General features: G+C 38.6%; 1 protein-coding gene across 3 annotated transcripts in view; it reads left to right on the top strand.

Annotated features, from left to right (window-relative positions):
- lmnb2 (lamin B2) overlaps positions 1-12,911 on the top strand; it is a 31,616-nt gene that overhangs the window by 4,325 nt on the left and 14,380 nt on the right. Inside the window, exons 1-5 of one of the 3 annotated variants that reach the window (XM_048559709.2) lie at positions 42-159; positions 6,504-6,591; positions 10,457-10,613; positions 12,072-12,197; positions 12,656-12,826. In XM_048559709.2, coding sequence (XP_048415666.2) covers positions 84-159; positions 6,504-6,591; positions 10,457-10,613; positions 12,072-12,197; positions 12,656-12,826 — 618 coding nt within the window. In that variant the 5' untranslated portion in view covers positions 42-83. Of the gene's footprint in view, positions 1-41; positions 160-6,503; positions 6,592-10,456; positions 10,614-12,071; positions 12,198-12,655; positions 12,827-12,911 lie in introns of those variants that run through there. The other 2 variants (XM_048559710.2, XM_048559708.2) reach the window with 2 other exon arrangements.

Raw genomic sequence — 12,911 nt, 5'->3', positions numbered from 1 at the left:
GATTTTTTTTCTGTTTCTGAATAAGATCTCTTTTTAATCTACTGCAGTGCAGCAGCTTCAACTAATTTGTGTTCGTGGATTTAATGTCGGCTAGATCACGCTATAACAGGAAACGGAATGAAACTGAAATGGGTCAGCGGTTCCCGGCTTTCTTTCGAGGTGGGGGACGTGGATATTCTTTGGGAGGGAGAGGAGTATCGTTGTACTCTAAATCGCTGAACATGCGGGAAATTTTAGCTAAGGCAATAGTTTAAAACAATTTCCAGCTAAGCTTCAGTTTTTAGGGGCTTCAGAAGTCCAAAAATAGCGTTGCTGTACACACCCTTCATCACACTAAATTGTAGCACAGCAAGTGAGCAGCCAATCGAATGTAACTAAGTATCCAATAAGGATCAGGATTGAGATTTCTCATTAACTTTGTTCCTGACACGGTGGATTCTGTCTTTTACAGTGCATTGGTACTGGATAGTTTGAATCAGGAGGGCGGCTGTAGCAGGATTTGAAATCGTATTGTGGTTTCTCGTGTCTAATTTCTCGTTTTAACATGTTTCGGTTGCAAAATTGAGTAAGAGTTTATTTTAAACAGTTGGTTTTGACATAAGGAATTACGCAGATCACTCATTCAGTTGTTTTAACATGGCAAATCGTGATTTTTTTAAAAATTTGCTTGGGATTCCAGGTGCACAACTAAAAGAAGGATTGGCCAAGATGTTTTGTAAAATTAAGTCTAAACGAGTGTTTTGAATGAATTTGGGGTCTTTGTCTAACAATTCAGAAATTAATTGTTGTATAGTATGATGAAAGGTGTCTAATGTCACTTTGAAATGTTGGATTTTTTAAAAAGGCAATTGGAATTTGGTCAGTTATTTGGATAGTGACCTTAAATCCATTAGTTCCATGGTGCATGATTGTAATCAAGTTCTGTACAGATCCCTGCAGTGTTAATGGACGAGATATTGTTGGGTTTATGACAAGCAGAGTAAATGTTTTAAAGGCAATTAGTTTAGATTTATCACTTCATAAGGGGAATCCACAGTGGCCTAGTGATTACCACTGCTGACTTTCAACGCCAGGGATACGGGTTTGATTCCAGCCTTGGGTGATTGTGTGGCGCTTATATTTTCTCCTGTCTATATTGGTTTCCTCCCACAATTCAAAGATGTGCAGGCTAGATGGATTGTCCATAAGTGTCACAGGATGTGTAGGCTAGTTGGATCAGCCATGATAAATGAGGATTGGGTGGGATGCTCTTTCGAGGTCATGGCAAATGTGGCCTTTTCCTATACTGTAGGGATTCTATGAACAGAATATTTAAAGCTTACAAATCTGAGAGGATAATAGAAATTTCTGGAAAGGGTCAAGTTCTGAGGAAGGGTCACTCAACCTGAAATGTTAACTCTGATTTTCTGTCCATCAGTGCAACCAGACCTGCTGAGCTCTTCCAACAGTTTCTATTTTATCTGTGTTTTAAAACTTACAGTTCAGAAGAAGAAGAAATATTTCCTCTAAGGAGAACCATGTTTTTTTGGGGGGGGGGTGGTGTGGGTCCGCAGGAAGTGGGGAAGGCAGTTTCCACCAAGTCAGTTCAGGATAGCTGTCACTTCAGTTTTATCTCTATAGTTTCTGAAACTTCCAGGTCAGAATTCCATATTGTTAGAACTGAGAGTTGAGGCCATCTGAATTGTGAAAGTCATGCCATCAGATGCTGAAAGGAGTAATAAAATTATCTCCCCAGTTGAAGGAAAATAAACTAAACATATATTAATTTTTTTTCTCAGCTGAGAAAGGACTGAGCGTAGTATTTCATTAGAATTGAATTTCTGATGAGATGGAATTGGGAGATGGGTTTGAGTTTTTATTTCTCAATTTGTGTGTGTATTTAGATCTTTTTTCATGTAAGACACTTATATTCTGTTAAAGAATGTCTTTCACTTTATGCACGTTTTATGACTAACCACAGTTAACCAATTCCAAAAATTTTAAATTTAACCGATCAAGCGTTTGAAGATAGGGTAGGCCGTTTGATCCCTTGAGTCTGTACTGCCATTCAGGATGACTGATCGTAGAGCTCCATTCTGTAACCCACCACCTTTTCTCTCCCTCTCTTCCTTTTCCCCCAGCAACAAAATGTCCTTTTTAACCATGAGCTAGATCTACCTCCTTGAAAACACAACATTTTGTTCTCAACCACATTTTCTATAGTGAATGCTGCAGGCTCACCACATATCTGGGTGAAGAAATTTTTCCTGATCTCTCCCTAATAGTTTTGCCTCCAATCCTTTAGGTATGGAGACCATCACCACCACCACCATCCAGAATGTCATTCCTGCATCTAACCTGTCTAGTCCTGGTTTTTTTTTAAATCTTGTTTTTTATATAGGTTTCTAAGCACACCCCCATCCCTCAGCCTTCTATACTCAAGTGAATGTAATCGTAACATACTCCTCACCCCTCACTGACCATCCTGGAGTCTGGTTGGTCAACCTTCACTGCACTTACTCTACAGCAAGAACACCCTTTTGATAAGGAGACCAACATAGAACATAGAACAATACAGTGCAGAACAGGCCCTTCGGCCCTCGGTGTTGTGCTGACCTGTGAACTAATCTAAGCCCCTCCCCCTACACTATCCCATCATTATCCATATGCTTATCCAAGGACTTGCATACAGTATTGCAAGTATGGCTTTGCCAGTGCCTTGTATAATAGCAACAAGGTATTCTTATTCCTGTACTAAAATACTTTTGCTATGAAGGCTATGGACCACACCAAACCCCCTCAAATATTAAGAAGGTATCCTAGACCCTAACAGTTCTCATTTTAAATGTAAGGTGTCGCATTCCAAATGCCATTCAGTTTGTCAAACTACACTGTCAAGCAAAACACCACTTATTCATATCTTGCAGTTAAAATATATCAAAAGAATAAGGAACATAATTGGCTTAGCTGTAATTCTATTGGAAAAATTAACAATTATAGATTCAATAACTTGCTAACTAACTGTTCCAATATTATAACACCCCATAAAACACACCCTTTGTAAAAGACAGATATGAAAAACAGATTTTCTCACATGCAACTCCAGCAGCTGAAGAGGAAAAACATCAAGAGAACTCAGCATGTAGCAGGAAGAGAGCCAGCAACTGCTACAGAGACTGAAAAACTAAAAATCCTCTTTGAGAGCTTGACCACACCCATTCAAGCTGTTTCTATTGTCCCAACGTTTTAGAAAAATAAACCTAAGACCTCTCAAGCCGTAAGCTTCATTGGCATTTCAAATAGACAGCCCAGCATCCTGGTCTTAAAAAGCCTTTTCCTTTCAACAAAAAGGGACAAAATAGATCTCCTAAAGCCACAGTATTGTCATGAGGTATTGCCTTTACTGCCTGCTGCATCTGCTTGCTTGTTTTCAGTGACTGGTGCAAGAGGACTCCAAGGTCTTGTTGAAAGTTTTTGTCCTCTCAGTTTACAGCCATTCAAGTAATTTTCTACCAGAGTGAAAAACCTCACATTTATCTGTCTATTACTACATCTACCAGGTATTTGTCCACTCGGTCAGCCTTTCCAAAAGATGTTGCAATGTCTAGATAACATCCTCACAGTTCGCCCTTTCACCCAGTATTGTCATCTGCAAATTTTGAGATATTACATTTTTAGTTCCCTCATCTGAACAATTTATTGAATATTGTGACTAGCTGGGGTCTCAGTACTGATCCTGTTGTACCCCACTAGTCACTTCCAGCCATTCAGGAAAAAGGCCAGTTTATTCTTACTATTGTTTCCTGTCTGCTAACCAATTTTCTATCCAAGTCCATAACTCCGTATAGAACATTACAGCACAGTACAGGCCCTTCGGCCCTCGATGTTGTGCCGACCTGTCATACCGATCTGAAGCCCATCTAACCTACACTATTTCGTGTACGTCCATATGCTTATCCAATGACGACTTAAATGTACCTAAAGTTGGCGAATCTACTACCGTTGCAGGCAAAGCGTTCCATTCCCTTACTACTCGCTGAGTAAAGAAACCACCTCTGACATCTGTCCTATATCTTTCACCCTTCAATGTAAAGCTATGCCCCCTCGTGCTTGCTGTCACCATCCTAGAGAAAAAGGCTCTCCCTATCCACCCTATCTAACCCTCTGATTATTTTATATGTTTCAATCAAGTCACCTCTCAACTGTCTTCCCTCTAACGAAAACAGACTCAAGTCCCTCAGCCTTTCCTCGTAAGACCCTTCCTCCATACCAGGCATCATCCTAGTAAATCTCCTCTGCACCCTTTCCAAAGTTTCCACATCCTCCTTATAATGCGGTGACCAGAACTGTACGCAATACTCCGCACCAGAGTTTTGTACAGCTGTAGCATAACCTCTTGGTTCCAGAACTCGATCCCTCTATTAATAAAAGCTAAAACACTATGCCTTCTTAACAGCCCTGTCAACCTGGGTGGCAACTTTCAAGGATCTGTGTACATGGACACCGAGATCTCTCTGCTCATCTACACTACCAAGAATCTTACCATTAGCCCAGTACTTTGCCTTCCAGTTACTTCTACCAAAGTGCGTCACCTCACGCTTGTCTGCATTAAACTCCATTTGCCACCTCTCAGCCCAGCTCTGCAGCTTATCTATGTCTCTCTGCAACCTACAGCATCCTTTGTCACTATCCACAACTCCACCGACCTGCAAATTTGCTAACCCATCCTTCTATGCCCTCATCCAGGTCATTTATAAAAATGACAAACAGCAGTAGATCCAACACCGACCCTTGTGGTACACCACTAGTAACTGGTCTCCAGGACGAACACTTCCCATCAACCACCACCCTCTGTCTTCTTTCAGCAAGCCAATTTCTGATCCCAACTGCTATATCTCCCACAATCCCATTCCTCCGCATTTTGTACAATAGCCTACTGTGGGGAACCTTCTCGAACGTCTTGCTGAAATCCATATACACCACATCAACCGGTTTACTCTCATCTGCCTGTTTGGTCACCTTCTCAAAGAATATATTCCCCCTAAGCCCATGTGCATCGAGTCAGGATTCTTTCATGGGTCTGACTTGCCTGGTATCTCCAAGAGATGGGATCGCAACTTTTCACCCTCCAGTAGCAGTACAAATACAAGTCGTACCTTCCTGTCCTAGTAACTTCAAATTGTGACTTAATGTGCAGGTGAACCCTGCAGTGCCCTTTTTTTATAAAATAGCCGTCCTCACTGTCTTGCTATCTATTTTATCTGTATAATCTGTTCAATTTCATGTAATGTCCGTAGCACTTGTTTTTGAGTTGAACTTCAGTGCTGACCCTGACATGTCAACACCTAAGATCCCATAAATTCTATGATCTAGCCAAGGCTGACAGATTGCGAAAGTATGATCTTTATCTTTTAATCATTTTGGAAATTTGCATTGCATATTTGAAATGATTTTGGAGTCTCTGGGTGATGTGGGAAACTTGAACTTTTGAAAGGTATGTATAAAGTCAATCTGAAGTTTGACCCACCATCACTGCAGTAATCAAATATGATAACGTCATTGGATATATCATAATTGGCTATTTTTGAGCAGGACTGAAAGGACTCTCTCTTGGTTTGCAAGCCAACTTTGTACGGTATGTTACAGTGGCTCAGTGGTTGCATTGCGGCCTCTCAGACCCAAAAACCGGGTTCGATTCCAGTCTCCGGTGACTATCTGTGTGGAGTTTGCACATTCTCACCATGCCTGTGTGGATTTCCTTTTTTGGGCGTTCCTGTTTCTTCCTTCTGTCCAAAGAGATGTGTGGGTTAGGTGGATTGGCCGTGTAAGTTGTCCATAGTGTCCAGGAATGTGTAGGTCAGGTGGATTAGCTACGGGGAATGCAGAGCCACAGGGATCGGGTCTGAATAGGATGCTCTTCATGGGATTGGTTTGGAGGAGCTGGGCCAAATGGTCTGCTTTCACACTGTCAGGATTTTATTATGTAGCCTGATCACAATTCAAGACAATATTAAAGAATCGTTCTTTAGTACAGAAAAAATTTGCATGTTGGATCTTGTTAAAATTTACACCCTTATGTGAGATCATGCTCATCAGTATGAAGATTCATGTTTAATGCTTGTAAGTCTGTCCACATCTCAATCTTGCTGAAAATTTATTCTAATTATTTAAAAAACTGACGTGAACACTGGATACCTGGCACTCCCTGAGAATGACCTGGCAGTAATACAAATAGTTGTGTCTTGCTGCCATGTACATAAGCATTCTATGAAACATGGATCGAATGTCAGTGGCAGGTTCTTTTTTCTCTAGCCCACTTATGGCAAGTGAGTGCCAAGCCTGAGATAAATGTGCCCAGTGTCGGCTAAGTAGTCTCCCTAACAACTGCAGTTTGCTTCTGCATTAACTACTGTACAAGTGCATGCATAGACCAGTTTTGATTTCTGGCTACCTTGACTTACTACCAGCTGCTTTTCATGCATGTTTTCCGTGAAGCTGACATTGACTTTTCAATTTGGTTGTAGCCACTTCATTTGCACTTTGGGAAAGCTTTATCCAATTCATTTTCCAATCAAGCTATGGATCCTCATGGACTGAAGGGGAACTGTTGAGGTATATTTTTGATTGTTTAAAGCTTAACTCACTTGGATACTGAGAAATGTATTATTGCTTTGCCTCCAGTAAGGCTTTGAATTACTACTTGAGGCAATGACCTTTTTAAGAAGTGAATATAAACTTCATAGCAGAAGGATGCCTTTGCTCATTTATCAATAAAACATCTACCCTGTTATGCTTTGCTGGAGAAAAGCTTTCCTCTAAACTACTATCAAATTTTCTCTTCTTTTTAATTTAAAAAAAATTATGCCTCTAGTATTAAACTCTCACCTCCACCCACCCTGATGATCCCTGGAAGTGGAGACACCATTCTAAATCCACTTGCCACATCCTGTCAGGATGTTGTACCTTCAAATAAAGCCACCTCTCATTCTTGTAAACGTATAATAGCTAACAATCCAACCTGTTCAACTTTTAGTAAAGGAGCAAAATGAAGAATGCTTTGATCAAGTTCTATACGTAACCAGTGCTAATTTCCTGTCTTTTCATCATACCAAAACAAGGAAACAGTGAACAGTGCTGTGATTGTTTTGTTTTCTTTTTGGTATAAACCTTTTCTGTTCAAATGAATTCCTGGAAATTTTGTCCTTTATCAAGGAAATATTTTCTGTTTTAGAACTCTTTATTTCATCTGATATGTTGTAGTACCTAAGCTTCAGAAAGTTTCGGAATTTTATTGTTGAGATACTGTGCTTGTCGGGCGATGTGAATCATTTTATAACATGTAATTATGTAGCTTGCTTAGTTGAAGATGATTTTTGAAAAGGGATTTGGATGATGAAGGTTTCCATTCCATTTCCAGTCCTTGTTCATGATTTTTGGTGAAATTTGCATTTGAAGAATGGTTATAATGCTGGAGGCATCATAACCATGAGTATCTATTGGCTATTTACAGGGAATAGCCAAAGTAGGCTCAATTGGTTGAGGATTGCAGATTTTCCTCCCCAAATAAATATCATCAAACCAGAGGGATTTCTTTTTAAAAACAACCCCATGGTTTAGTCACTGTTACTGAGCCTAGCTTTTTTTTATAAATCAGATGTACTAATCAATTAGCTTGAGCTCCTGTCTCAGTAGCCCAGTAATGTGACTGTTGTACAACCACTTACAACAGGGCAAGAAGCTGTTAACATTTCAAGTTTATTTGGTGCAGAACCATATGTTGTCATGAGTTATGTATGTAATGAACATTCTGAAAGTAATCAAGTAATTTAGCAAAGCTTTGTGATAACAATGGATGAGAAAAATTGCCATACCAGCCCAAATAGTACGGACATGCTGATGTTTCTGGTGTGGGGTGGGTTGAAAACGTAACTGTCTATTCATTTGCCCCAGTTAAATTAATCTTATTGATGTGTAATCTTGTTGTTGTGTGCTTTGCTTCCCATTCCACCATTTGTCTATGCCTTGTTTTTTAGTCTTGTACATTTTTTTTGATCCTCTATCAGTTACTCAATCATTCTTTTCTCAGTCATTCTTTCTCCCCACCCCACCCCATTTTTAATCTGTTTTAAATTTGGAAAAAAAATTGTGCCATTTTGATCTGCGGATATGAATTGCCTTCCCCCTCCCCCTCCCCCTCGTAACATCAGATGGTTTGTTCACGCATGGTAACAGCTGGTTAAATGTCTCTATCTAGTGACAGACAGCCTTCCAATATTGATCATGTCATTTGTAACCAATATTTCTGTAACAATACTTTAGGGTTGCTGTGGCAAATTTTACTCTATAGATGACCAGGAGTATGATCAGAAAACCCTATTATTTCTGGATTTTGGCAAGTGGATTTATCGCAATTATTGATAATTAGTATAATATCCACCTACAGTTGCAATCTGAACTATTTTTGCTGTTTTGTTTTTACAAAAAACTGCTTACTGTAGATTGTTTGAATACACAAAAATTTGTTATTTTAGAGCTGCTGTATGTTCCTTTCTTTTGGAATAAGGTCCTGCTTGAAGTATTTGTTACTTTTATATGACCTATTGGAATAAATTATTATAATTTGATCGTAAGATTGGAATGACATTTTTTTAATTTATATCTACAGCAATATCACTTTTGTTGTGAAGTATGGGAATTAGAAATATTTTGTTTTATTATTAAGATAAATGTCATTTCCATTCAATTTTTTAAAGAAAAAAGTAGTTTCTTAAATTTAAAAGGCTACATAATTTCGGTTGGAAAGGTTGCACCTTTCTCTTTTGAAGATAGCTATTAAATGTTCTGGCAAAAAGTTGTGCCAGTGTGTTGGAATATGCTTCAGTTTATTAATTGGTTTGTGTTTTAGAATCCAAATATTTATTGTTGATGTTGACTAGACTGCATCTCCAGGATTTGTGAAGTGTACAGTTGAATTGCAAGGATCAAAAGTCAGGTAGCCTGAAACTGGTGAAATTGTCAGCCACTTCAGCAGAAATATAAGTCCGACTTAAGAATTCCAAAGTTCTGATGTGGTAACTCCAGAATAGCAAAACTTCTGCAAGCTTATTTTGATTTGCAACAAATCAAAATTGAGTTGGGCCACTCCAGTGCAAACTGTGTGAATACAGCTAACTTAAGGGAACAGTGCTATTTTGGCTACAAAGTGAAGTTTGCAGCAAGTGGAGTACTCTGCAAGGGAATGACAGATTTGATTAAACCATGCAATCATTCTGCAACACAAAGCAGACTCTGGAACAGCTTGACAAATAGGCACTTTCTCTAGCAAGGAAGAATGAACTCTGATGTGGCTCAAACCATTATGTTCCCATCTTTGACCTAGTCTTGTAGGAAACAGAAATCATTCTCATTTAAAAGGAGTTCACCTGCAACAATGGTTGGCTGGGCAACATACAGCATTTTCCAGCAGTAAGGGTGCAGCAGATACTGCAACAGTTTTGACTACAAAATGGCCTTGCCCGTCAAGCCCTCATTTAATGTGGATGAAATTGGACAATTCCTCTTTAAAAGACAATTGGTGAAAAGCGAGGTAATGAATATGTCACTGCCGCCATGTTGGTATAGACCGTTGCATTGAAAAGACCATGCGTAGTGGGCTTTGAAACCATTTGTGGATTAGCACCACAGGATAAAGATTAGCAAAATTTGTTATTGTGCTTTCCTAATCCATGCCTCAAAAAATCATGTAATTTCAGAGAACTGCTTTGCAAACCCTGACACATTGGTCTTGAGCATCTGCTGACTTTCCTTCTGTTTGACGTTCCAGCTAATGATTTTTAGGGGCTTTAAAAACCAACCACTGATAGCCCAAATATCTGCTATCAAGGCAATTGCTTAAAAGCGGGAACACTTCCCACCTGTTTGTAGAAAGCATCTGTATGTTGAAGGAGCATTTTATATGATGATTTATATGAGGATCAAGATGCAGCTAAATAGTCAAGTGAGGTTCTTCTTGCTTTCCTATTGTAGGTTAGCCTAGGAATTCCAGAGATGACCATGTAAACTTGCATGGAAGTGGATGACTGCATATGCTGCGATGGGCTTTTAAAAATAAGGTGATTTGTGTAGATGCAGTACATTTTTTTTTGGTCAACTAAGGCTGACAACCTTGAATAATCAACTGTATGAATGCTCACCTGCATTTCAAACCCCACCCCGAACTAAAGCTGCAAAGGCTACACAGATGCTCCAGGAATTCACACTTGATTTATTTGGTACAACTTTTTCTTCTTACCCTGTACAAACATGCTATGTACAGCTTTCCTGTGCAGTTTCTCAACTCTTAATCTATTAGGTAGATAGGTCCCTTTATGTTTTGGCTTAGAATTTTGCTGTTTTCGTTCTAAAATGTGTTTTATAGAAGGGATAAAACTTTAATTAGTTTTACTCTTATGGACACATGTTCTCTTTGCTGTTGCAGTTACAAGAAGAAAGATAATGACCTGATAACAGCACAAGCTCGGCTGAAAGATTTTGAATTAACATATCATAAAAATGAGGCTGCACTTAACACTGCTCTTGGTGAAAACCAACGTATGGAAGCAGAGCTGGCTGATCTACGCTCACAGCTTGCTAAGGTACTTCATGAGTGAAGAAATGCAGTGGGCATCGGAGTGAGGGGCGTTTTTAAAAAAACGCTGGAGTGGGATGCTGGTGTTTCACTTCTTTTGAAAATGCTGAGTCATTGAATAGAAGATGGTATCTGAATTGTCTTAAATTGTAAAAAGTATTTTAAATATTGAACTTTGTGCATCGTGAATTATGATGTGCCAAGGAAAAATTGGCTGCCAGCCGGTTAATTTTGCATGCCCTTCTTTGTTTTATTTTGGTTAACTTTGTATTTTCTTCTATTAATTTTCTTTACATTGAAAAACAATAATGAAATGTTTGTCATTGTTTGTTTTAGGAGGTGTAATGATGTGTCAGACAGCTGATTTTGAGGAGCCTAAAGATTTATTTAATTTTAGTTGCTGTTGAAAGTATGCATATAGTATGTTGATAGCCTGTGATTAGTTTCCCTCTTAACTTACTCGAGTTACTATTTCAATGTTAATAAACTATTTATTTAATGATTTTATTTTTAAATTACGGTTGAACTCTATCCAATTCTCATCTTTATCAGCCTACAACTAATGTTCCTTAGCTGGATTAAGGTGGTAACAGTTCTTTTGGTTTTTGTTCCTATTGTCATGGACCAGACCAGACCACCTCAAAATATGCTAAGAAGGTAACCTAGACCCTAATGTTTCTTATTTTAAAGACAAATGTAAGGTCATCCTGTTGCAGTTTGTCTGGCCAAACTACTCAGTGTTGAGCAAAACACAATTTATTCAAACACTGGTTAAAATACAACAAAAGAAAGGAAATTAAAATAATTTTAACTTGTGGAAAACTCAACCAAATAATAGATCAACTATTACTAATTATTTGTTCCAATATAGTAACATCCCATGAACACACTCCTTCACAAAAAGGCAGATTCAGAAATCCGATTTTCTCACATGCAACCCAGCAGCGCAGAGAGGAAAAATATCAAGCAAAAAACTCAGAGTAGCAGCTTTTACTGCAGCTTCCAACCTGATTGAGCCTCCAACAGCAACTGATGCTGAATCTCAAAGCTGAAGAACTAGAAATCCTGTCAGCAAGAGCTTGCTGCACCTATCCAGGCTACTTCTATCGTTCCAATTTCTCTTGTTTTTTTGTTAATAAAAAACCAAAATCTCATAAGCTGTTTACTATCCTGGTTTTTCAACTAGACAGTTCATTGCCCCTGTCTTAAAACCTCTTTTTTTGAAAAAGACCAGGACAGAATAATCTCTCAAAGCCACAGCATTGTTGCAGTATCCCTGGAATGCAATTGTAGATTTTTGTCTTCTAATCTATCTGAAATACCTAACTCAAGCTTAGAATCATACTAGAGACCGCTTTTTGTGTGTGTGTGCGCGCACAGTGAGGGAACTTATGAGTCTTGCTGTTTTGTGCACACTCTCTACTGTTTTGACTGATCAAAGGATAATTTTTGTACCTTTTTTTAGGCTGAAAGTTCACTGGCTGCTGCCAAAAAGCAGTTGGAAGGGGAGACACTAATGCGAGTCGACCTGGAGAATCAGTGTCAAAGCTTGACAGAGGAACTGGCATTCAGGAAGAATGTGTTTGAAGAGGTAGGAGTGTAAGCTTTTGCTAAAACAAAGCTTTTGTTTTAGTGGTTGACTACTGCTTGTAATCTTCAGAACCGTGGACATTTTTTAGCACCTAGGGAGGAGTGAATAACTTGTTTTGGAGCAGCAGGTTAATCTGGATACATTTAGGAAGTGTTGCATCTTGGGTTTACCTATGAACACTGACTTTTATGCATTTTGTTTTAAAAGACATTCTTACCTCATTGCAAATTTTAGAAGTTTTTTTGTTTTTGACCTGCTGGTTCATCCTGTACATAACTATTTTTAATTAAACTTAAAAGGAATAATAAATTAATCTTCAGCTCCAAAACACCTGCAATAAGTGCACAGAATTTATAAACTAAATTCCTATTTGATCTCTTGTAATCTGTAATATTTCATTTCAAATACTACACAAATTTTAATGCAAACTTTAATGAGCATGTCCTGCTTAATTATAGGAGGTGCGTGAAACTAAGAAGAGACAGGATCGTCGTATAGTTCAGGTGGACTCTGCGCGAAAAATTGACTATGACTCCAAATTGGCAGAGGCCCTTCAAGACCTTCGAAAACAGCATGAGGATCAAGTGAGACAATACAAGGAAGACTTGGAACAAACTTTCCAAGCCAAGGTAACTGGACTTAATCCAATTTGGCAGTATAGCCAACATTTTTAATATCTTGAATCTTTTTAGCTTGTTTTGATTAGCCAATAGA

The sequence above is a fragment of the Stegostoma tigrinum genome, chromosome 30, assembly GCF_030684315.1.
Source record: "Stegostoma tigrinum isolate sSteTig4 chromosome 30, sSteTig4.hap1, whole genome shotgun sequence".
NCBI classification, from domain to species: domain Eukaryota; kingdom Metazoa; phylum Chordata; class Chondrichthyes; order Orectolobiformes; family Stegostomatidae; genus Stegostoma; species Stegostoma tigrinum.
The sequence above is the reverse complement of the archived record's forward strand: the minus strand, read 5'-3'. Positions and strand labels throughout refer to the sequence as shown.